The sequence below is a fragment of the Podarcis raffonei genome, chromosome 12 (assembly GCF_027172205.1).
Source record: "Podarcis raffonei isolate rPodRaf1 chromosome 12, rPodRaf1.pri, whole genome shotgun sequence".
Taxonomy (NCBI): Eukaryota; Metazoa; Chordata; class Lepidosauria; order Squamata; family Lacertidae; genus Podarcis; species Podarcis raffonei.
The window spans coordinates 12,090,993-12,117,175 of NC_070613.1; the positions used below are offsets into that span (position 1 = coordinate 12,090,993).

Consider the following 26,183-nt stretch of genomic DNA (forward strand, 5'->3'; position numbering starts at 1 on the left):
CAAGGTGGCATAGGGCCATGTAGATTAGATGGAAGATGGGGAAGAGATAAAGGCTCTTAGGTTCTCAGTGGCCCTTACTGAATTTGTGTGACAAAATAAGTCCAGTGCATTGGCAGGTGCCCAAGGGGGGGGGGGCCTCCCCTAGAAACAAAAGTTGCAGCAACATGTTTAGGAATTCCAAGCGGTGGACGTTTTGACTACCTGCTTCCCCACCCCAATTCCTGAAATTTAAAGACCTGAGTTCTGTATACATTTCACCTACCTGATGACCATTTTACAGTGAACATTTTACTATTTCTTAAACCGAGTGAGAAAGGTGGGTTCCTACCAGATGTTTAGCACTGAACAAGTTCACATCCTTTTTGAATCTGAAAAATGACATGGTTTTATGATGTGATCCAAAACTCTTTTATAAGAATAAACATACATAAAATATTCAGTGTAGCAATTATACAGAACATAAATGTGGCAAATGTTTTACAGGCAAGAAATATGACACACAGATGCTGCAGAAGAGGCAACCATCACTGAAAGCCACATGAAAAGCATGTTCATCTTAAGGACAGCAGGTATTTCCATATGCTTTTCCTATAAATCATTTCCAATGCCTTGATGGTGGACTTGCTGTACTTTCTGTTCTGACTGTGCTATTTTCCAGTGTGAGCACACAAGTACAAACACCTTCAAAAGTTATGGTGCCAATGACATCTAAAAAAGGTATGTTGATCTAGTTGCCAAGTTTCAGCAGTGAAGAGGTTTCTTTAAAATGCAGTTACGAACAAAGAGATGTTGGCTAAAGTATGTATTTTCTTTACCTTGCAAAAATGTAGTGTGTGAGCAAAGATCAACTAACTTCTACTAACATTTAGTGCAGTGTCTTCAAAGTGCATTGCAAGTCTGCCAGTAGTGTTCAGTGTCTCACCTACCATGTTAAAACATTAAACCATCAGAATTTATACCTGCAGCTGCTCCACATGAATCATGTGTTCTTTTTTTGTCATATATGGCCCTTCATTTTCAGAAACACAAATGCACAAAACATGGCATGCTGTCAGGTGAGACAAATGCTAATTATTTCAACTTATATAAATTAAAGAATTCTGTAGTAACTGCCAAACCCAAATTATTGAAATCCTCAAAATCACTGAATGGAGATTTGTTATTGGATCCATAGATAATCCATGGAAGGAATTGTACTTTTTAAAAGAATCTTTGGGAACTGGCTGCACCTTATTATTCTTGCTGAAACAGTAGTTTGATACTAGTTTTTAAATAACATATACTCAATTTATAATTAGTTCCATTATGTACAATATAATTTTGCAAATGTAATTCACCTTGAGTGAGTTTAGTTCTGTGAATTCATTTTTTGCATATTTATTTCATTAAAAATTATTTCAAGAAAAATTATAACAGCAGATATGAATGAGTTCAACCTAACTTCAGTAGAAATACACAAAACATTAACAATAAATTCTGCTTAAAATACTTGGTTTTTAATATTAAAACATACCTTGTAAAATAAAGGGAAGATTATCTTACAGCATTTGAAAGAATGATTTAGAGTAATTTACTCTTACCATAGTGCCATAATTGCACAATATTTAAAAGAAGAGGAAAGGAGCCACTACGAAATCTTAAAGAAACATCATTTAAAAGTGTATTTATACAAAAACCAGGATATTAGTAATATAAAAGAAACAGAGCTTAATAAAATAAAATACAAAATACTTTATTTCCATAATTTACATACCACAAGCCCTTTCTCTTTACATTCCAATTTTGTGTGGTTAAGTACCAACAGTTGTGACAACTAAAAAAAATTAGGAAAACTAATTTGTGATATAAAAAGTAACCTCTCTCTAGTATAATACAAAGAACATAGTTAATTATGTTTTAATAATAAAATGCTGCACATCTTAAACAGATGCAATTAACGTTTGCTCTCCTGCCTCAAACTGCTCATTGGCCTTCAGCAAAACAAGGGAGGAAGGGGACAAGAACTCCAGAAGTGCCAACTGATCCACAGGCTGAAAAAGCTGGAAGGAAGGATTCAAGGAGTCTATAGCAATAAGGCATTTTTACTTCCAGTCAAGTGAATTTATATGTACACTTGGGTTAAGGAAAAAGCTATGCTGAAATGTGCAGAATGCCATAATTGGTTTTTTTGTACAAGAAAAGGATAACATAAGGAGAGAATCTGTTTCTTAAGACTAATGCATCAACATGTTTTTACAACTTTCTAAGGTAAATATGCACTCAACAACAAAACACTGTGATGTGTATTTTTTCAGGCTATACTTTGATAAGAATATGTGTTTCAACACTTAATTCAAATGCTAATTCCTTTTTTTTAAGAGACAGCATATTTTAGAATAAATCATTAAGACATTATTAAAGAGACAGTCACAACAAAAGATTAAAGCATGTGCCCTTAATTTCAGGGAATCCTAGCAAACAATCTAACTTCCTGTAAAAACCAGTAAGTATTTTTGCAAACACAGGTGCAAACTATTAACCTGTACTTCAACGAGCCTGTGAGAGCAGAGGGAATAAAACATGCCGTGGTAAAAGGTGATACCAGCTTACCTGAATTCCAATTATCTACATTCATTCATTAGTTAGAAACACTATATATGGCTAATAAATTAAGTGAACTTTGCCAGCTGTTCCCTTTAAGGGAGGCTAGAATACAGAAAACACAATCATATTTTATATAGCATATAAAGGATATGATTCATAATCCAGTGTCTGAGTAAGAACGCCAGTCAAAACAAACTCTGCATTGTGAACATCTGCAAATACCGGGGGGGGGGGAGAGAAACATAAAACTTAATCAAGACATCATGTTAAATTAATTGCAACTACTGATCTTTTAACGTTTATGTTTTGACTAAAAGGACTTGGATTGAGGAGTTGCCAGTTGAAAGTATGAAAGATGGAGGCAGCTAACTTATTCAAGGTAACTATGAAGCTGGAACTGTGTGTGTCCTTAAAACATTAATGTTCAAGGAGACTGACATTCTGATCAAGAGGCAGTGTGCATAAGGGATACTTGGCAGTTGGATGCCAGGAACAGACCTGTGCAAGCTGTGTCAGACTGTGGCACATTTGCAGCTGGTGAGCTGGACAAGTCATGGAAGCGGCCACTCATAAGCTGGGCTAGTGCCAAGTTTGACATCTTCAATGTAAAGCTATAAATACACCGCAGGTGTACATTGGCTCTGTGTGCAGCCTAAATAACAATGTGATTTGAGGTGATTCAAGGTTGTCTTTCATATTATTGAGTTGGACTGTGTTGTTAACAAGGCATGCTGAGGTGGATCAGCAAGTTGCCAGCCTTCCAAGTAGCACTGTGGTCCTAGTCATTCCATTAAGTTAACTGTTATGTCACACAGACACAGCTTTTATTTTCTCAGAAGTGAAACTAAAGCTCACTGGGGAGCTTGCAGGTGAAAGGGTATCTTTTATTCTGACAGAGAGGTCTGGATTTCAATCCCTTTGATTATTTCCTAGTACACTTCATTCAGGTGGAGGGACATTCAAATAAATAAGCAGAACTTTTCTTTATATAAAGGCAAGGTCTAAGCAATTAGACTACTGGGGCTGCCTGCTTCTATGAGCGCTGACTCCCCCCCCACACACACACATTGCGGGGCGCATCATGTGACGCATCCCCCCCGACCTAGCGCACAAGTGCTCACTCACCAGTTTGGGACACACAGGTGTCCCGCCGTCACGATGCTGGCACTTGTGTGCCGGGTGGAGAATGGGGAACGCATTGCTGGGCTCTGCTCTCAGCCTTCTCCCCCCAGTGCGACATCGGAAGGGAGGAGGCAGAGCGGGCCACAGGATTTTGGGGGAGCCTAGCCCCCCCTTGAAATATTGGGGGTGGGGCTGAAGACCCCTCAGGCTCCACCACTTGGCGCGCCTGCTTCTAAAAGAGTCCTGTGCACAAAGAAGCCTGAATGGATCTTCTTGAAGTTCACAGTCTTAATACACTCTGGTAAGTTTTTTCCCTGCAAAATTCACCTGCAAGTGAAAAGGGGGGAAATATAGCTCCCTTTTTAGATTCTCCATTACAGTGGAAGCTCGGGTTGCAGACATAATCCGTGATGGAGGCACATCCGCAACCCTCAGCATTCGTAACCTGTAGCGCTGCGTCTGCGCGTGACACAATTTGACGCTTCTGTGCATGTGGCGAAACCTGGAAGTATCCGTTTCCGGTACTTCTGGGTTTCCCACAGTCTGCAAGCTGAAACACGTAACCCGAAGCATTTGTAACCCGAGGTACCACTGTACAGAGCACTCGATTTAACAGCACCGATTCAAATAATGAATCACAATGGAATGAAACTTTCAGGGGTCTTCATTTTGATTTATGCTGATTCTGTTTGACAGATCCTGTTTCACCTCCAACATTTTGCATTGGGATTTATCTGAACCTGATACACCCCTAGCAAAAGGTGTTTTCTTCTAATACTATGCAAAAGGCCATTCTATGTATAAAATCTCCCACAAGCCCACACATCCAGGATTTGATATATATTTCAATTATATAACCAAACTATTAGACTAGGATACATTTCTTTCCTGAAAGTGCTGGTGCCATGTTGCATTGTTAAACATTGTTACAAGTAAAAAGAACACATACCTATGCCTCTGGCAAAATATTCTCGACATAAGTGAAGATCATTTTCGCAAGAAATCAGAATAATCTCTGATAAGCTCTGTATTAAAAATAGTGAAATTGAGTCAGCTCAAATGGACACCTTTTCCAAACAGAAAGTTGTTAGAAAATCAATCAAGATCACACTCACTTTGTTTTGCTTGTGTTCCATGAGCTTACGGAAAGAAGGTTGTTTGTTCAATACCTTTCCTCCTGCACATTCCACAATAGATTTCATAGTGGAAAGGCTAGGGCAAATTCCAGGTGTAATATAGAAGTACTTTCCCTAAAATCAAAACATTTATGAAACACAAAACACATTTGTATGTCTGCATTTATGACATTGAGAGCAAGGTACCAGTGTGGTCTGTCCACTTCCTGTCAATTAGCATTCCATATTGTGGTATATTAACTTCTCACCTTGTCCTGCCTCTTCTCTAATGTTATCATTTTCCCCCTTAAGCTGATGTTCGCCATGGATACCTTGCTAATTTCTTCTACAAGGGAGGAAGAAGGTTCTGACTTGCTATTTCTACAAGATCTCAAGGCAGCCCCACCCCATAGTTTTTATATACTGTACTCAAGTAGAAGACTTAGAAGTAGAGGTGGGTGGGTGGGGAGACAAGAATGTTACAATAATTAAAAGCAATTTTGAATTATGAATAAATAAATAAATGCAGTTTGATACAAGCAAAATAAGACTATCTTTACAGAGGAACCTACAGCAAGTTCTTACTTTACCATCTGCTTCCTAATGTTTGGTTAAAATAGAAAGTACTCAGCTATCTTATCAGTAACATAAAGAGAGGCATCAATAAACAGAATAATAACCAAGTTTCAGTGGATCTTGCAGTTATAATTTTTAACAAAGGAAGAGAATCAGCCTGTCTCTGGGTCCCTACACAAACTGCAATATAAAACGACATGGCTGACAGATTATTTCTGTTCTACAAGGACAGTCATTCATTAAATGGAATGTTTTAAAATTATAGATGGAAAAGCATTAAAATGGTCAGGCATAAATACTCTTCATTATTTGTTAAAGAGTTAATGCATGAAAGGATGACTTGGCAATTTCATAATTTGAAATATTACTTTTAAATTATGAATGTCAAACCTTAGTTGCCATTCTCAAAATGATGTTTCAATGGGTAACAAAGAACCGAGCTTTAGACCATAATTACAAAATTATGGATTTATGAGCTGAATAGAAGAGGCTTGATAATCACTTGTACATAGGAAAATAGAAAAAATCTAAAAGAACTGTCAAGATTCTGAACTAGAGAAAAATAACCAACAACTAAGTATCAAGAAATAGCGGTCTTGAAAAGGACTGAGAAGCAGGAATAAAACCAAAGGTTTTGGAGATTTGAGAAAACTAAAAGGAAAAAAAGAGAAGTGGATAGTTGCCGGTATCAAAGATTAAGTATCGCTCTATAGGACACACCCGACCATAAGACGCAACTTGTTTTAGAGGGGGAGAACAAGAAAAAAAAATTCTCCCCCTCTCTGTGCAGCGTCCTTTCAGCGAAGTGGCAGGAGAAATGGAGCCCCTTCCATTTCTTCTCCTGCTTCGCTGAAGGGGTGCTGCGCAGCTCTCCCTCTCCCACATTGCCTTCGCCTTCAATGATTCTAAATTATGATTATGTTTGAAAGCTACAACCAAGCTGTTGGTGTGATGCCTCAGTGGAATCCAGTCTACAACATTTAGTTATACTGAACTACTTATATTTCAAAATAAAAGCTACAAGTGGTTGGAAATACTTTTTTCCTAGGCTAGCATACATGATGGTAACACTCATGTTTAAACACTTGGTTCAAATAATCTGGATTTAGTGCTTTTTAAAAACTGATGTACCTTGAAGAGCGGTGTCTCCTGTGCTTTCTTTAGAGATTCTTCTAAGCTGAAACAGAAAAGAACTTCAGCTTCTGCATCCCTGAGTATGTAGTTTTGCTCTTCTAAAATGGAGGAAAAATATAACTGTAACTATTCATAACACAAAAAGATGCAAGCATCTACTGCTGAGAAAATAATTTGTTATCAGAAAAAAATAATTATTTATGAATTTATAAATCATATCAGATACTACTACTTTAGTTTGAGCATTTAGATTCAGTTGCCCCACTGTAAGTTCCATCAATAAGGAAGATGCCAATGGGGCAGCTAGCGATTGTCTTCTTTTAAAAATCAACAGCTTAATTTTAAGAATTGCTTGGGACCCTTAAATTAAGCAGCACAACTCAATATAAGAAGCTGGAGTTAAGTACTTGCTTTAATTTTATATTTGTTTACAAATTTAGCACTTGAAAATTGCTGAGTGAAGAGGAACTACTTTTAAAACCACTGAAAATTTAGAAAAAGAAATCACTCATTAAAAATGGCACTAGAGATGTTAAAGTTCTACATGCATATAGTAATAATAGTAGTAGTAGTAGTAATAATAATAATAATAATTTGTAAAACATTAAGCACTGCTTTGTAAACTGTACCTACAAGTAAAATACAGAACTAGGGGGGCATTAACCCTCTTATCTGACTCACTCCCCTGGTCACAGGGGAAACTTCTATTTCAACATTTTTTTAATTGTTTCAGTGTTGTCCACCTGCTTAACAGCAAGAAGGGCACTATTTTGCACGTGCTTCATTTTTGTGTTTTAAAGGAGATACTCTTTATATCACTTATACTGACAAGCTTTAAGAATTACTTACCTATAAACTTCTGGCCCTTGAAACACTCTTCCAACCATTCTGGGGTTACTATATGCTTTACAACTGAAATAGCTGTAAGGAATTTTACAGTACGTGTCACTTTACTCGCTATTAAGTGAGTGCATTTCTGGGCAGATTCTGCTACTTCACCTCCAAGAATGTAGAGTTTCTGAAAATTGTATTAAAAAAAGGTTATAGCCTCCAGCCACATCATAATAGTTCAATCAAACTAAAAGCAAGATAAACTAAGCCTAGTTCACACAAGCATACACTTGATGACCAGTAACCAAGCACATGAACCAGCTCCACTGAAAAACAATGTAAGGCAGCCTTTCTCAACCTTGAGTGTTGTTGGACTACAACTCCCATCATACCTAGCGAGCATGGCCACTGGTCAGGGATGGTGGGAGCTGTAGTTCAGGAACATCTGGGGACCCAAGGTTGAGAAAGGCTGCTGTAAGTTGATAAAACCTATGTCTGTGATGCCACACCTCTGATGTCTTTTATGCTATTACATTAGCAGTCACTGCAACAAACATAATTGTGCGACACTACCCCTAGATATACCATATAGTCTAGCAACCAGAAGCCAAAGAAGAGTCCTGTTAAATTAGACCAAAGAACAGAACACTGGACCAGATAGGCCAAACAACTGTCAAATTTTAGGGGCCTCTTCATAGATTTGCAAACGAAATAAATTGCCATGGGCACCATACAAACACCAAGACTAAACACACACTGCAACCCGTTCTATGAGTTACAAGAGAACACTACTTTCAAGCCTAATTTCAGCATGAGGGGGTGAGGGGAGGAAAGCCTGTGGGTGCCAGAAGAGGTCTCTACAGACACATGCACCCCTCATTAGCAACCCACGAGATAGGCCTTTGGTCTAATCCCGCAGGCTCTTATGATGATTTAGGTTTCTGTACAAGACTATACAGTAGATCTAAGAGAGTTTCCATACATGTATGTTTCGTTGCAGGAACTGGTAACTTGCTTGCATGAATGGGCCACCTGAGGTATAGAATCACAAGACGAACGTATTATATCATTTTGCAGGGTTTTCAGTAGAGAAAAATGTTACAAAAGTGTTTGTTCTGTTAAGACAGAGAAAAGTCACCTTGATGTACTGATGCACCTGGGAAGGCTCAAATCCCGTGAAGAGCACTACTGGTGTCAATTCTGATGTCACGTTTTTATTAGGAGTTGGCAAGTCTTCAATTCTACAAATACAAAATACTGTTAATACAAAACACAGTATTTTTGGATTTAAAATTCAACACAATTTTGATATACTGTTTTCATGATTAATATCTAAATGTAGAGAAGGTCCATGAAGTGTGTAGAAACACACCATATGCAACTTTTGTTTGGATTTAGCTGGTGCAGCTATCTTTTGTAGAATATTTCATTTCTGAAGCGCCTACATATGGCATTATTTCAAGGTTCATGTTTTCTTACATACTTTGACTTAGTTTGCACCCTCCCTCCTCCCTCCAAACTGTTCACTTTCCAAAGGACAAGTCTCTCTCTAAATAATCATCAGCAGAATGATAATATAGAGCAGGGCTGGGGAACGTTTTTCAGGCCATGAAGGGGCCCTCATAGGGGACCTTCAGGGATCAACATGCTAGTGTTGAATGGACCAGAGGCAAAAGTGGTTGGAGCAGCAGGTGCAACTCTTACCTTTGCAAAGTACACACAAAGGTCCAGCTCAAAGGTTTCTACACACACACACAGTACAAATTTCTCAATCTTCCATCAATGCAAACAAGAGACCTCATCATAGTTCAAGAGCGCATTCCACCCAGGCAAAAGAACACAATGAAGGTGCAAAGCACGGTTGAGAACTAGGAAGGCAATATAGCCTGTTGTTGGTTAGTCATTTATTCGTGTCCGACTCTTTGTGACCCCATGGACCAGAGCATGCCAGGCACTCCTATAGCCTAGTCAGTGTTTCTCAAACTTGGGTCCTCAGCCGCTGTAGTCCAACAACAGCTGGGAACACAAGTTTGAGAAACGCTGAGAGAGTCCTGAGACAGAGGGGCCCAAAATGCTGCAGTCGTCCCCTAGGATTGCAGTTTGCCACTCCAGAGAGAGAGATTTCCAGAAGTTTTAGAAGTAGTTTTGATAACTTTATTTAATAGACTAAGAATGTGACACGTTGGAGAATGGCCACTCTCTCACCTTGGCCGCTTGCTTGATGGCTGAATTACTGATTCATTTTGCTTTGGTTTTAGTGGTAATCTCACACCCTACAACAAATAATATAGAAATATATAAGTGTATGCACACACACATCCCCTCTAATAATTATTTACTATTTCACAGCAAAATCTTTTAGCCATAGTAACTAAAATAAAAACAGATTTAGCACACTTAATGCCTCAGCATAGGAGCCTAGATGCAGTTTAAAAGGTCTATTTTGGGGAATGGCTCAGATAATATTTTAATTAGTTTGTGTGTGTGCACACTACACCTTATATGCTTCATCAGTCATCAAATAATTATATTAGAAATTGTCAACAGAAAGCAGTATCAAAACTGAAGGTTGTTCAAGACATGGCCTGGTGTCAGTGCCACACTAAACTATAGTTTAGCATGAGAAAAGCCACAGCCCCAAATGTATGTACTCCCACCACCTTGATGCAGCCATAAGAACTTCTGAAGTTTTCACTTCTATTTTTACTTGTCACTCTTGTCAAACTTGTATTGCTAATACGCCTCTGCAAAAATCCAAACACGTTCAAAGATCATTTAAACAGCAAATCCTATTTTTAAAATTGGATTCTTTATTCTTATAGTATGTAAACTGCCCTGGAATCAATTTTAAACAAAGGACAGCATAAGTGTATCTTAAACAAATGAATCTTTTAAGGATTTATATTCCTTTGTCCAAACAGATTTATGATGTTCCCACTGAAATAGCAGTAAAAGTAAATAAATTATTAGCAAATCCACATACCATTAGAAGTTCTGATGATACTTTTAGTGGAACTCTCCAAGCATCTAGGAACAGTGAACAGGAAAGAACAAGTTTTGACATGAGGATATATATTTTCTTCACACTCCACCACACTAGTTCAGTTCATAGTCTTTTCATGCTAATTACACACACATAGTCTGACAGTGTGCATGGAACATCCCCCAAAAGTGGCGCAGTTCACATTAGGTAAGCAAATATGTACTACCCTTTATTTCATGTGTTGCTTCCAGTTTTGCACAACCATTCTAGCGGTGCAATACTAAAAGTCTTTAAAGGGAATGAATGTCATTTCCTAAATTCCTAAGTCTGAGCAACAAGTTTTATTTATTTCTTTACTGCAGAAAACTAACATTTGCTATGCTATATGTCTGGCAATTCTTCTTACCAAGAAGGTTTAAAACCAGGTGTTGATTAGGAGCAAGTGGTTCTTGAAGATTGAATACCGTGTATCGATTGTGCTGTATTTGCCGCAGTGCTTCAAAATTTCCAAGTAATATATCACAGAGCCATTGTGCATTCACACATGGTATCCTCCACTCTTTGGCTTTCTCATACTTTAAGCCAGTTGGCCTTGTTACAGAGGGAAAAGAGACACAAATGATACTAAACATCTTATTTATTTTCATTTATGAATCGCTTCCCATGAGGCATCCCAAAGCCATTTACAATAAAAACTTATATAAAACAATTGCATAAATAAAAATTTAAAACAATTGCACATATAAAACCAATTTATGAAATTATTACACACACACACACACACACACCCCCCTAATGTGCTTAAAACAAAAGATACCAATTGGGATAATTTTTTTAGAATGTAATAACTTCTCTATTTAGCTTATAATTTTATACTCACTAATATTTTCACAAATTGTAACAGTATTATTTATATATCATGGTTAATAAAAAGATCAAAATAAATATAAGCCACTTACTCTTTACAGATGAGAACTGTGTTGCTGCGACAAAGATAGCCTGTGTACTTTGCACCTGAGAGGTAGGCCATCAGCTTGAGATCATCTCTGTCACTATCAACAAAACCTGTCACTGAGATTATCTGGAACAGAAGATGATTCACCCATCAGCAATATGAGTAAACAGAAATTTCAAATAAATGCTATCAGAAAAAGTTGTAAATCTCTCTTGGTCATTTGTAGTATGTGTCTCCTTGCCCATCTTTCAATGCCTACCAAAAGTGTCCTATTCTTTAAGTACATATTATGGGTAACCTTTTCTTCCCAAGTCTTCAGTTAATTTGAAGTATGCTATGAAACAGTAACTCTTCTCATTCTCAAAATGTGGACACATAACTGCAGCCAGACATTTTTCTATTTATCTAAATCTTTTCGTACTGCCTTTTAGCCCCAAAAGATTCCAAGGTTCATTTTGTGGAATTATTAATTGATGTAGGAAGATTCAAGGTGTAAGCAACCCTTGACAGAAAAGGTCCAAACCAAACATTCGAATATGAAGTGGTAAAATCTTCAGGCAGTCACTTTATGACAGGGGTTCATAATCTATACCCCTCCAGATATTGTTGGACTTCCAAATCTCAGTCATGGTCAGTATGGCCAAAGGTCAGGAATGTTAGAGGGGCCCCTGTTCTCCATTCTTGCTTTATGATATCATTTTCATAAATTGAACCATTTGCCTAACTCTCAATATGATAACCAAATTTACCATCGAACAGAAAACCCTTCATAATGCAGTAATCCTCACATAAAAAGGAGTAACAAACAAACAAACCAGTTCCACACCTGAGATTTAAAGATAACTTAAATTGCACAGCAAGGAAATATATCCCATTTACATAAAGATATTTAGGTGCAGTACAAAAAAATCCTGAATTCAATCATGTAATTTTATTAATTTCAATTAGAGTTGTAAAATATTCTCAGAGACAGGACGTTACATATTTGCTCATTTTTATATCTTCCGACATTAAAAGCTGCTTGAAGTAAAAGAAATAATAGCAACAGCACCTTCCAAGCAAAATGCTAGAGTTAATTTCTTACATGCTGTGAACATGGTTTCCCTCCTGGTGGAAATGCTACAGGAAAATGAAGAGCTCGGTGAGGTGGTACCATTTTCTTCTTTTTTAGCACAGAGTTCAACCAGTGTGCTGTGATACATCTCTTCCTTTCTCTCAAAGCCTGCAACACAAATGCAAAACATTGTCACTGTACATATAAATTTTAGTAGGTATGTATGCAAATATTTTAAATATATATATGTTGCTGCTTTAGGTTTATAAAGCTTTTAGCCACCCACTTTCAAACAAAAATGAGGTTGGTATGGGATACAGATGAACCAAAGTCCTCAGACTGCAGTGAGTGCCATCTCTGATACAGGCCCACCAATCCTTAGGTTAGTCACTCTCAACTGTAGGGAGCATACAACTACCACAATCTACAGAACAACAACCAAAAGATACAATATATATTTATTTCTTGTATTCTGTCTCTTTCCTATTCAAGCCCCCCCCCCCTCCACACACACACACACACACAGAGAGAGAGAGAGAGAGAGAGAGAGAGAGAGAGAGAGAGAGAGAAAGCGCCCTCTAACCCCATCCCCAATTCTTCACAATTGCCTCCTGGGCCTCAGAACAAAGGTGGTGACAGAGCAGATGGGAAGCCCCAAGTCATAGCATGAGTACTCGTTTGGCTGCAAAACAGCTATAACAGCAGGGGAATACCTAGGAGGAATGGTCTACTCAGGAGGAGGGAGAAGACCTAGCTACAGGCCATGACTGCACAGAGAATCTTATGTTATTGCTGTTTGAAACTATATGCTTAAAATTGTATTTTACAGTTTTAAGTTGCCTTGAGGTTACTAGCAGCAAAAGACTGGGAGAACATAAATTATGTATCTATAGATACTTTCACCTTTGTAATAAATTGTTCCTGATTATATCATTCAATGTAAGGAAATAAACAGCTCTTACAAACATAGGTAAGTACATTTGTGCCATTTGGTCTTACCTGAGCATACATATTACTAAGCTGACTTTCACAGAGAAGATGTGTACACCGGTTTGTGAATGTGGGATCTACTGTACCGCCATTTGCTTGGATTATCTAGAAAAATAAAAACTAGACACACTTAAAAGGTTTGTTAATCAAACAACACTCATTGAATTTTTTTGCCATGTTACATATGTGCCATAGTTTAAAAAGTGTGAAGGTAATACAGGCTCTTATCACTGTATTTTGCACAAAACCTAACTGGTAAGCTTGTTACTTTAGAGTAATGGGAAATTTTGGCAGATGGACCTCTGATAAACAGATAACAAAGAAAGGCAAAAATTATGTTTGAAGGAGGTAACAGTAAAAATCAGTTCAAAGGAGAACAAAGAAGATGAAGTTTTGTGTGCTTTGTTGGTAACATACATATTATGGATATGGAATATATATAATAATCTATTAAGTCAAAAAGAAAACAATTTGTTGGTTTTTAAATATACCCATTTTTGTTTAAGAAACTGAAAAACTAATGCAAAAAAACTGAAAAATATTCACAATATTCACAAAAAGAACAAATAATTACCCTTTTCCATGTTGCCAGTAATTGTTTATCAGACATCTGCTCAGGATAATCAGCAATTGCAAAGACACAACCCAACAGAAAATAGTCTTCTGGAACTAGAAGAGTAATACAAATTAAATTAATACAAAATACTCTAGCATATTTTCTCTTATTTAATGGGCTACCATTAATAATAAAACGGTCTTCATTTGCTGCTACACTCATCTCTCCAAAGAGTGAAACTTGCTTTAGCTCACAGAACATGAGCACACCTGCAAGGTCCTCCACTTCCCAGCAAACTTTAGATCAGTGTTGGAAAGCAAGTGGCTGAATTTAGAGGGTGTTCTGCAGATGCAGAAACAGTTCTGTGAATTGGAGTTGCATTGTGCACACATCACCTCAGGGACTGTGCATGGGTTATTCCCTCTGCCCATTACCGTACATACAAAAGTGAAGGAGCACCGCGCAGAGACTGCCCTTCACTAGTATTTGGACGCATTGTGAAAAATGCTTAGTAGACTGTAAACAATGAGAGCACTGGTGGGTCTAATAAAAATAGGCCATGAGTTCATTCCAACAAGCTCTATGCTTCAGCATGTCCACTGAAATGGAGGACTGACAATGGCCCCATAACACATGTAAGTGATCAAATACAAAAAAGTATTGGAAAAAGTTTGAACTGGAAGAATCTTCCTACATGAAAGTTTGTAGCCGAAACTATTTTTTTGCCATGGCACCATGTTGAGAAACTCACTTCCAGATGTGGTTTGTTCTCCCTTACTCTACTCTTGGTTTTCAAGCTGTCAACAAAGATGGTTTGTAATCAGATCACCATTGGTATTTTGTTTGGGGAATTGCTTGCTCTGATCTCAGCTGCTCTTTTACTGCTTGTCTGACGTTTTATATCGTCACTCTTACAGTTTTAACATGAACCTTTTAATTAGATTTGTAAGACACATTGTAGACCCACTGGGTCAGAAAGGGGGGGGGGAGTGTTCTGCTATTTATATAAGTGTAATTAACAGCCTCAGCTAACATACACAAGAATAAAATTACTAACTTTCTATGGATGGATCATGCCCAAAGAGCTGCTGCTGCTGCAACTGTTGCTGCTGAGGATGCTGCGATGGCTGAACTGGAACCTGATGCTGTAATGTCTGAGAAGTCTGGGTCAAGAGTTGAGATGCTTGATTTTGCATTTGTTGTTGTTGTTGCTGCTGCTGCTGCTGCTGCATTCGTTGCAAATGTTGCTGCTGTAGTTGCTGCTGCTGTAACTGTTGTTGAAGGTTTTGCTGCTGTAGTTGCAGCTGCTGTTGCTGTAGCTGCTGTTGCTGTAGCTGATGCAGCTGCTGTTGCAAGGCATGCTGCTGCTGAAATTGCAACTGTTGCTGAGGACGATGTACTTGCTGCTGAGAATGTATCTGTTGTGTAGAAAATTGTAACTGCTGCTGTGAGAATTGGTGTTGATGAACTTGCTGTTGCACAAACTGATGAGGCTGCTGAGAGAAAGACTGTTGAGTAATCTGAGGCTGCTGTGGCTGCTGCTGTTGCTGCAACTGCACAATTTGTTGGGATGGAAGATGCAAGAGAGGGAGGTGCTGCTGTTGTTGTTGCTGCTGCTGCTGCTGTTGTTGTTGCTGTTGTTGCTGCTGCTGCTGTGACTGCTGAGGTGGATGCTGCTGCTGGTGTAGTAAGTGTGTCTCTGGAGTCAATTTAACTTGGCTAAGCAACACAGCATTTGAATGTCCCTGCTGGCTATGGTTTACCTGCTGCTCCAAAGTTTTTGTAGGAGCAGAAAGTGATTGCAAGATCTAGAAAACAAAAGGATGCATGTAAACTTTCCTTCAAAACATTTCACTGAAAACAAAAAAGCATAAATCAAATCTGAAAACTTTCTGATGTATTCAACTAAAACTGTACTTCATTAGAAGTCTAATTAATAGAGGAAAGCATTTAGTTATTCCACAAAACAGTTATTTTGAATGCAAATTAACAGAAAGCATGTTTATATTCATTTGCAAATGGGAGAATTTTCAAGAGGTCCCAATATACAGATAGCACAGAGGTAGGTAAATGTCATAGGAAGTGTGATATAAAACATGCAACACAGCATTATGCTTCTACACTTCTACACTTCACACATTAAGAGAAAGGCTAGCATAATTAAAAATTCTCTGTGATAATTTTCCTCTTCAAGTAGTTCCTTCTATTTCTGAAGTCAAGATGAGCACTGGTACTTATGCAGCCAAATGATACTATCCACACCTAAGAGATGTATCAGAAGGCTAAGGCAGGCACCAAAATGTAAAGAAATACAAATTTTTAAAGGAAAAAACCCTGAAGGAAACCCTTCAAATAGTAATCATGGAATGCTAAGTTACCATGGGGAATATCTTCACTGATCTAAAGAATACTTTCAAATTGCATGAATTACATATTTGCTCTGCATTTCCACAGCACTGTGTCTGAGTTGTTAACTTGCACAATTAAGAACATGTTTTCACATTTTCTATCATCTATTTCTTTTTAATTTAGAAGACTTCTGCATGTTGCAGGCCTTGGTAAAGTAAAAGGGCAAGTAAGTGGCTCTGCACACATACAAGCATAGGATTAAATATGAAAAGACTAGGCCCAACTACACTAAAGGATTCAAAAATTACTGGAGAGAAAATTTAAACTCATATACAGTGATACCTTGGTTTAAGAGCAGCTGAGTTTATGAACAACTTGGATTAAGAACGCTGCAAACCTGGAGATAGGTGTTTTGGTTTGTGAACTTTGCCTTGGAAGCAAAACGTGTTCTGCTTCCTGTTGAGTGTGTTCCATTTGTAAATTGAGTCCCCCGCTGCTATGGGAAAGCACACCTTGATTTAAGAACGCTTTGGTTTAAGAATGGACTTCTGGAACGGATTAAGTTTGTAAACCAAGTTACCACTGTAATCAATGTACTAAAACTTCTGTAATTGTGTGAGTGCAACATAGCATTTGTATAGTGCTTTCCACTTGACATGTGTTATCTAGTTGTAATCCTTACAACAATTCTCTTTGTATTTTATAGTATCCAAGTCATAAAAACTATTCACTTCCAAACATTTTTTTTAACTTGTACTTTAAGATACTTACATGCGCAACATTTGATGGTCTATTAACCTGCTGAATATCAGCATTATTTGTAATATTTCTTAATGTCCGTACTGCAGGACTCCATGCAGCCATCATTTCGGGACGTCCAGAACTTTGAGGACTTTGTACTGAAGCCATTATATTACTTCTCATCTCAGAGGACAAAATATTGCCTGGGACAGGTGGGACATTGGCACACAAATTTATCAATCCAGAATCCTTGCCTGAAGGCAATCTGCGCTTTGCTGTATTCTGTGGAACTTCAGCAGGTGTCCAGTTCAAATTTCTTTCATGCTTTTCAGGAGACGAATCTGATGAATCATCAAACATCAGTTCTCCTTTCGTTTTATCAGCATCAATAGATTTAGGTGAAAAAGCTCGATCACCCAAAGGTGAGCCTTCTCGTGAAGATGCTGGACTTGACAACTTTTCATCTGTGCTGGCTTCATTTTGAGAATCCTGATCTTCATTTTCCTCCTCTTCTTCCTCTTCCTCATATATAATTAATCGTGGATGATAGGAAGCCTCATCTTTTTTAGTTTTATCAGATACAGAATCCAAAACCCAGTCAGGTGTCACAATTTTAATGTTTTCTCTTTTACAGGCGCATTCATATTTCTCCTGAGAAGAACAAAAGCATTCCAATTATGAGTCAATTTAGCTTTTAGATAGTGTTAGTTTTGTAAACACTCGTTTTAATTATATTGGTTTACATCAGCTCAACAAGTTACATTCCTGGTTACTAATAATAAATAAAATTATAAACTCCTTCTAAGATTATAAACTCCTTAAAAACTTAGTTACTCAGTCCTCTAAAATGTGAGTGGACAACCTGCAGCCCTCAGACCAATTTCAAAAACCCTCTGAAACCTATCAATCTGACCTCTGACAAGAGTGATCTCTTCCTTTTCTTGCAGCCTGCTGGGCAACAAGGGAGAGAAAGAAAGAAAAAGGCAAAGAGAAAAATTGGCAAAAAGAGATAAGCATTTTAAATTTCTAAATACGAAAAAAGTTATAATGGTGTCAACATCCTATTTTTAGGTACTTTAGTGACCAGGCAGTCCTGATGTGGGGAAGTTTTAACTACCACAGCAATTCTTGTGTAATACAGGCTGAAAAAAGTATTGATACAGTACTTGAGAACACTGAAGGGCTTTCCAGCCAAATAAATGCAACTTGGAGACTTAAATAGCAGGAATAAATCAACCCTTTATTTAAGCACTAGCCTGGCAGCCATTCACAGCAAGGAATTTCGTGCACATAAGCACATAGAGGTGAGTGGACTGGTGAGTGTTCCTTCCCTGTACCCAGCAGAACAGGCTGCTATGCAAGGGATACACCGACTTCTGATCCCAGCAAAAACATGGCTACTGATTTCTATTACAAGGTAGTAACTTTTGCAGGCTGGTTTACAAGGCTGGAATAAACTAAAGCTGTCTTGGTTCTACATCCATATTTAACTGTACTACTCAAAATAATTTGCTGCCTGATGCAAGATCTTTATAATTTGCTCACCATTTTACCTTTCTGAATATTTAGTGCAAATTGGCTATCCCACTGTAACCGCATATCATTTATAAAATTAAATACTGGGTTATTTTTCACAAAATAAAAAATAAATAGGCGATCCCAGTCTAAATTCCTTCCACTGTGAAAATTAATTAGCAATTTACTGTTACTCTCCATTCTATATTTTAATCTTTTACCAAAACACAAATGAACCAGTACTTCATGAACATGAATGCCAATTTTCTTTGATTTCATCAAAAGCTTTCTGAAATGAAAAGCTTATAAATCACTCCCAGCTACATATTGAACGGATCCCTCCAAAAAAATGTAAAAGGTTGACAAGGGAAGCTTTTTTTGTATAAATCATGCTGATTCTATATCTCAGAAAGTCAAAGTAACATTAAAATGGGAAAACATGTCCACATAATAAAACTCTTACCCCTTTTGGCTCAGGCACAATCAAATGAGTGCATTTTTTATTGAGGCTCAGCCGGCAATCTCCACCATAAAACGTAATCAAAGCCCACAGTGTACTTCGGTCTTCAGCGGAAACCTATCAGAAAAGGTAAAAAAAAATTACCACTAGATATTTAGGGAAAAGCACTTTCTGACACATCATTTGGCTATCAGCATAAACATACAACTATCTGGATAAACATCTTACCTGAGACAGACAAGCAGCAACTCCAAAAAAGATCTGACAGGATTCTGGGGAGAAACCATTTACTCTGACAAAATTAAGTCAAGGATATAATATAAATGAGATGTAAAGTGAATAACTGGTGCAAGTTTACCAAAAGCTTCTCAAATAGCTAAGAAAAATCTTATGAATACTTCTAAAAGTATTTTATTCTGTGAACTGCCCTGAGACCTCCAGGTATAGGGCAGTATATAAATTCTAATAATAATAATACAGGTAATAATAATAGGTTGTTTCCTAATCTTCAACTTGGGTCTCACCAATTCAGGTTAGAGTCACACATCAACCACAAAAATAAATGGGTGGTCCAAACATATCACTTAATAGTTTAATCCTATGCATGTTTATCTGGAGGTTTGTCCTCCTGAGTTCCCTAATACTTTACTCCCTGGTACATGTTTATAGCCTTTGCCTCTAACTTTCTAACCTACTACACTGTAACTGAACATACCTAAGTGCTGCCTGTGCACATGTGAGTCCAGGTACATACTTGTAACAGTCCATTCTCATGTGGTTGCGCTCCAGACCTCTCACAGAGGACGCACATGAAAAAGGGCCTCAGGTGGTGATTGCAGTGTCTGAGGCAGTTCATATGGGGAGAGACGGTCCTTAAGGTATTGCAGTCCTAAGCCACAAGGCTTAATAGGTTAAAACCAGGACTTTTAACTGGGCCCAGAAACTACCCGGCAGTCAGTGCAGTTGGACCAGGATTGGTATGATATGCTCAAACCATCTTGCGCTGGTGAGCAACTTGGCCGCAGAATTCTGCACCCGTTGAAGTTTCCAAACCGTCTTCAGAGGCAGCCCAACGTATTATGTGTTGCAGTAATCTAACCTAAAGGTTACCAGAGTATAGATGACAGAGGTTAAGCTATTCCTGTCCAGAAAGAGGCATAGCTGGAGCACCAGCGAGAGCTGATGGAAGGCACTCCACACCACTGAGGCCACCTGAGCCTCAAGTGACAGCAATGGTACCTGTAAACTGTGTACCCACTTCTTCAGAGAGAGAGTGTAACCCTATCAAGAGCAGGCAACCTCCCATCCATCCAGTCAAGGCAACCATCCACTAACACTGCCTCAGTCATATAAAGAAAGAATTAATCCTCTAGAACAGCTGCTGTGCTAGCCAATATTCTGCTGGTATTAAGTTTTAAATAAGCATAACACATGTTAACATTTTAACCAAAAAGGATACGGCAGAAGAACTCCACATCGAACCGACAAGGTCACCCAAGAAGGCTAAAAACAGGTGAAAATAATGCATGTAGTGAGTTGCCAATAGACAATGCACATTACATCCCATAAATATCTGTCTATTTAACAAATATGTACCAAATTTAAATTAACCAATCAGCTATTTAACATCTATTGACAGGAACACAGGAACTTGCCTTATAGCGCCCTGGTTTCACACAGCATAGGAAGCCAAACTAAGCTTACTGAGACCGTGCAGGCTGGAGAGGTGCTCACCGTCACTTTGCTCTTCCCCAGTACTTTTTACTTGTGTGCTGAACTAAGTCAAGGTATGGTTTAGCATGTCTTCAAAGCCGGCTTATGGTTATTGAGGAGACAGGTTTATTACAAGCCCAGGTTTGGACAATGTACTACTAAACCAAACCTTGGCCTAACACAGCACAGTGCAGAAGTAAAAAAAATATCAGGAAGGAGCACAGCAGCTGCGAGCCACTCTCTGTAAGACATAGTTTGGCTTATCACATTGTGGAAACAAGGTCACTAAGTCAACATTGGTTCACTCTATTCTATATTGTCTATATTACACTACAATGGCAGTGGCTGTGTTTCAGAGAGAAGGCTTCCCCATTCCTAACTGGAGAGGAACAGAACCTGGAACATTCTGTATGCAAATTATGTGATCTATCACTGAGCTGTGACCACTCCCTTGTTATTAGCATTCCCAAGCACTGCATAAGAATCATGCAAACTTTTACACAAGTTCATGGTAATGTATATTTTTATGTTCTTTTATATATAAAGCAATATCTTTCCCTTGCCAGCCAGATAATTGTTGACAGCAATCTTGCTAGCATTATTCCATTTTGAGGGTGAGAGGGAGTGTGCTGAATTAATATATAGTACTCTCATCATAAGCACACTTACAGTAAAATGGATCACAACATTCACATTTCAGGTTCTGGATACAGGGTTTCCCACATATAGTACACTTTTTTTGCACTCAAGTGCTGATTCTAAGATATGAATAACCCTGAAGGTCCTGCACTAAAATTAGGTTTACTGTAGTTAAAACTATCAATTCTAATGTTGTAGGTACTCACTTTTACTACTGGAAGATCAAAGACTTCACGAGATTCACCAACTTCTGGATTGTCTCCATCTTCTGAAATGATGTGTGATGCCAGAGCATTGTAAGAAACCTCCTTCGCCTTGCCATCTTTCAAAAGCTGAATAACCTACAAAACAAGAGGGCTTTTGGTTTTCACTTTCAGGAAAATGCAGATGTTAGACACTATTGAAGCCAAGTGTTTTTCCCTAGAGGCTTGTTTACATTAAAGCCAGATCTTTCCCCAGATAAGCACTCCTTGTGCACAGCTAAACTGCAACACACAACCATGGGACTCTGAGCTACTCACCCTGGTCTCCTATCATGTCCAGCTCTTACTGTGGCAATACAAGCAGGCACAAATAGGCACATTACAGGCTACTGCAGTGGGAAGTGAAATGCAAGGTGATGCATATGTTTCTTTTCATTGCATTTTCCAAATCAGAATTCTTGCATGAAAGGAATCTGAATTCTAAATTCACTTTTGTTTGCTATTCCATTTCATTGTTTTGATTCTGTTGTTGCAGGCTTACCACTGATTGTGGATTGGGTATGCAAGATTTCCAGTAGCAGTGTGAAAATCTAAGTATAATGCATTTGCTCACATCTTTATCATATAGGATGATACATATATAGAGGTTTACACCAGAGAAAGGTGACAGAAATGGAGGCCAGGGTGCACAGAGGAAGGATGTTTATTTCAGTTGCATGTACTTAAGATTAGTTGGAACAGGGTATGTAGGCTTGGTAGCCGAGCTAAAGATTTTGCAGAAAATGTGTTTTAAGAATAGGTTTGAAGGAAGAGAGGCAGTGTAACTAAGGTGTTCTGAGAGACATTTTCAGTCAGAAGGGCAGTTATTTGAAGGTGCAATGGACTTCTGGATGGCTGGGATGGAGCTGGATGAACAAAACTCACAAGCAGTGATGATGTCAGCACAGGAGAGAATGAAACAAGACACTAAAAGCAAGACACAAGAAGCAAGACACAGAGGGTATTGAAAATAAAGGATGAGAACCTTGTCCAAGATCCAGAAACTGATATGGGCGTGTATGAATTTAAGAAAAGCTACCAAAACAATGAGAGTGAAGATAAAGATGAATTATTTTGCCTACAAGGCTGGAGAGAGATAGGATCAAGGGACAAAATGGCAAGAGATGTCAATAACCAGGAGGATATTGTTAATGGGTCTTCTGCCTTGCCTCAAGACAGCTGTTAACACTCTGATGCAGTCAGGGCCAGCTAATTCAGAAGAAAAGCTTTCCTGTTGTCTGTACCACTCCAGGCTGATATTTAATGTTCCCCCACACACAGCCTTGGATGCAGAAAACTACCACCTCAGGGGAAAGGATACAGCCTAGCCCTCTCCCTGCGAACCCTTTTTTTTAAATTCAGGGGTAAGTTTGTTTACACGCAGGAACCCGCGCCTCTCTCTCCCCTGCAGCCGGACTACCGTCGGGAAAAGCTTCCCTACACGGTTAGGTGCCATTTACTCGAACTGGCCCTCCTTCCGCTTTCCCTCGGATTTATAAAACTGAGCTCCTTGGGGAAAGGAGGGGACGCCTGCCAGGTGAAGGAGGAGGAGGAGAGCGGGCGGAGAAAACCGAGGACGGGGCCTAGTCCTGGCCGCGTCCCCAACTCAGGCCGAAAAAGAGGAGAGCGCGAGTTTGCGCCAGGAGGGAGGGAGGGGACGCAGGGCAGGTCCCCCACTCCGGGGAAGCCGTGAGGGGAGGAAAAGAGAAGTGCAGCCTCCTCTGTCGCCTCCCCAGCCAGCCAGCCAGCCAGGCAACAGAGGCCGCCGTAGGGCCTGCCCGGCTCCAGAAGGCGCGCGGGACGCCGAGACACCGGCAACAGAAATACTGTAAGAAGGTGGGGGAGGAAAGGAGGCGGCCGTTGGGAGCCGTTAACGGCCGCCAAGGCGCACGGGGGGGGGGGGTTCGAACGCGCCCCCCAAATCCCCCCTCCCTTCCCGAGAGGCCGCGCGCTCAAAAAACCGGCGCGAGCCGCTGTCAGCGCGTGGCCCGCGTCGTCTTACGGGGAGGAGGGGGCATTTGAGGCGCCCGAAGGCGGACGGGGCGACGGGGCGCGCGTGAGGGGAGCCCGTCCGAGCAACGCACCTCGGCGCCTATGTCTCCCACGGCGAAGAACTTGACATCTTTGAACATCTCCTCGGGAACCTTCAGCTCCCGCTCTTCGGCTTCTTTCGCCATGGATGGTCCCTCCCGGCTGCGCGGCTTTTGAGAAAGGGCGGGGAGAGCGGCCGCCTCGGGTCCTGGGCCGAGGCTCCCCTCGCGAAGCCCCGGGTCTCCCTCGCCCTTCCCCCCTCCCAGGCAGCGGCGGCCGCCGAACCGCGGGAGCAGGGCGCGCGCGCGCTGAGGAACGAACCATCTCCCTCCGGCAGGGCAGGGGGGAGGGACGGGTGAGGAAAACAGCAAGGCGGAGGGAGGGAGCGCGGGGTGCTCCGTCGGCCCCCGCCGCTCGCAGCCTGCCGTCAGCTTAACGGAGAGCCCCCGCGTACAGAAAGTCTGAACCGTCTTTGAAGACTGAGGGCGGAGGGGTTGAGGGAGAGCCGTGCTCCCCCTCGCTAGTGGGAATAATGGACTCTTCTGGATTCCGCCCACCAACAAAGCAACCGGCAGTCAGGGAGCAAGCCCGGGCTGTTGCAGTCCCCGCCTCTTTCCGCCCTTAGCTCCGCCCCCTCGCCTTTTGCTTTCTTGCGCCGCGAAAGGAGCTTCCGCTGCCTTGTGGCTCGCGACGGCCTAGTTCGCTCTTCCTGCCTGGTCCTTATTAAAAAACAAACACCCACGCTAATTTCACCCGCTCTGTTTTAATGACCCTGCAACGGGGTCTCTATCCCATAAAGCAGGGACGTGGGAAAATAAGGATCTACTGGTAGATCTGGCTAATTTCATTTCTTTTAAAAATTATTTTTATTTGATTTTATGAGTTTACGAAGCTAGAAAAACAATTAATGCATAATAATTCCCCACCCTTCCACCTCCCTAGCCCTCAGTTGTACAGCTGCAAAATTTAATAATAATAATAATAATACAGCTAGGTTGCAAGTCAGTACTCTTTTTCTATACTGCTTCATATTTTAAAGGGGGGAAATCTCAAAGCAGTTTACAACCCACATTAAAACATCAAATGGAACATTTCAGAATAAAATATTACTGAATAAAGTCAAATATAAAGTTAAAAATTCTAATTCTTATATTTCACTTGTTAATTAATATACTGCCCTTCCAAAGCAGCCCAGGGCAGCAAACGCCAAGAACTGATTGCAGAGAGTGCAATCCTGCTGGCTGATGCTTGGCCAGAATGCGCTGGCGTAGGAAGGACTGGAAGTGTTTGAAAGCTGCACTCCTGCACTCATTTGCCATGGAGTAAGCCCCATTGGACCTAACAGGCCACCTTCTGAGTAGACATTTACAGATGTGCACAGTATGAGCCACCCTTTCCTAACACAGAAGCTTCAGCATCCTTGCTAAACTACAACTACCAGGATTGTTTGAGGGAAGAAACCACAAAACATTGCCGTTAACAGGATTAATAAACTATTAGGATAATTATTGCTAACACACCTAACACATCTAAAGTTCTATAAGCATCATACCAAGATTAAAAGCATCATAGTCTCTGCCTGCAGGCATACAGTCTAATAAACAGACTATGAAAAGGAATGGGGAGAGAAGAAGAAAGAAAGCAAATTCTACTTAAATTACATGAATAATACATAATAACCATAAGGTTTGGGGTTTTTTGTTTTTGTTTTTTTTTAAGGACACCAATATCTGATGAAGACTCTTGAGTGGATGCTGGTGTAAATATTTACTCCTTGGGCCTTAAAATAGATTGCTGCTGTGTCTGTTTCATTTGTAATAAACTGTATGAAACTAATGCAAGTTAGCAGTGTATACGTGACCTGGATTTTTCACTAGGAGTTAAGGGAGGAGCGATACTTGTGATCTAACTCCTGATGCTTGAGCAGAGGGAAGGATGGCCACTTATGCGTTGTTAGAAAAAGAAAGAAAAGAAATGCATTACCAAAAAAGAGGGGGGAAAGAAGATACAGATTTGTATGGAAATTGCAGGAGCAACTTTACATGCATTAGATGCAAATATAGAAATAATTGCTATAATTCAAATAGAAATACAGTAAATCTCACTGTACTGAGAAAGACTGTGGCAGGTCACCTGTGTGCCTCCTTAGCCTGCTGTCCAGAAACTCTTGACAGGCAATGCCCAGGCTGCTCTCCCTTCTTATGGTTCTTTAATGCTTTATGATACTCATCTTTAAATGGAAGTGCCCAATCATTCACTAAAAGATGGAACTGCATCTTGCTCTTCCAACCAACCATAAACAACACACACACATTCATAATAAGCATTTGTGTGCACCTACGTTCTCCCATTCGTATATATGTGCCACCATTGTGTACATGTCAACATGCATATATATATATGCCAGGGGGTACCCAATGTGATGCCCTCCTGATGTTGTTGGACAACTCCCATCATCCCTGACCATTGGTTGTGCAGGCTGTGACTTGACGAGAGTTGGAGTTCAACAGCATCTAGAGGTCACCACGTTGGCTATGCCATACTGTCTGGTAAAGACACACATATTGTTGATGCATCATTTTTAAACCATATTT

The 26,183-nt window shown here is 39.8% G+C and overlaps 1 protein-coding gene and 1 long non-coding RNA gene across 2 annotated transcripts; one reads left to right on the forward strand and one right to left on the reverse strand.

The window, feature by feature from the left end:
- Positions 1–387: 387 nt before the first annotated feature.
- LOC128424044 (uncharacterized) lies at positions 388–3,261 on the forward strand. Its single transcript, XR_008332915.1, has 2 exons — positions 388–569; positions 2,901–3,261. It is a non-coding gene; the product is annotated as an uncharacterized LOC128424044 (long non-coding RNA).
- PAXIP1 (PAX interacting protein 1) lies at positions 1,475–23,906 on the reverse strand. Its single transcript, XM_053409815.1, has 21 exons — positions 23,643–23,906; positions 21,523–21,657; positions 20,424–20,467; positions 19,193–19,256; positions 18,968–19,081; positions 17,020–17,640; positions 14,957–15,707; positions 13,918–14,012; positions 13,353–13,448; positions 12,384–12,521; positions 11,304–11,425; positions 10,751–10,935; positions 10,345–10,388; positions 9,567–9,634; positions 8,500–8,602; positions 7,380–7,548; positions 6,528–6,628; positions 4,821–4,955; positions 4,655–4,730; positions 2,731–2,795; positions 1,475–2,103 (listed from the first exon to the last, which is right to left on the reverse strand). The coding sequence occupies exons 1-21, from the start codon at positions 23,733–23,735 to the stop codon at positions 2,092–2,094; spliced, it is 3,231 nt and encodes a 1,076-aa protein (XP_053265790.1). The 5' UTR covers positions 23,736–23,906; the 3' UTR covers positions 1,475–2,091.
- Between the last annotated feature and the right edge of the window lie 2,277 nt (positions 23,907–26,183).

Coding starts and splice junctions, on each gene's coding strand:
- PAXIP1 (XM_053409815.1), bottom strand. CDS start 23,735: ATGGCGAAAGAAGCCGAAGAGCGGGAGCTGAAGGTTCCCGAGGAGATG. Junction 15,708..17,019: donor GACCATCAAATGTTGCGCAT/GTAAGTATCTTA, acceptor TTTGTTTTCTAG/ATCTTGCAATCACTTTCTGC. Junction 8,603..9,566: donor CCATCAAGCAAGCGGCCAAG/GTGAGAGAGTGG, acceptor TTGTATTTGTAG/AATTGAAGACTTGCCAACTC.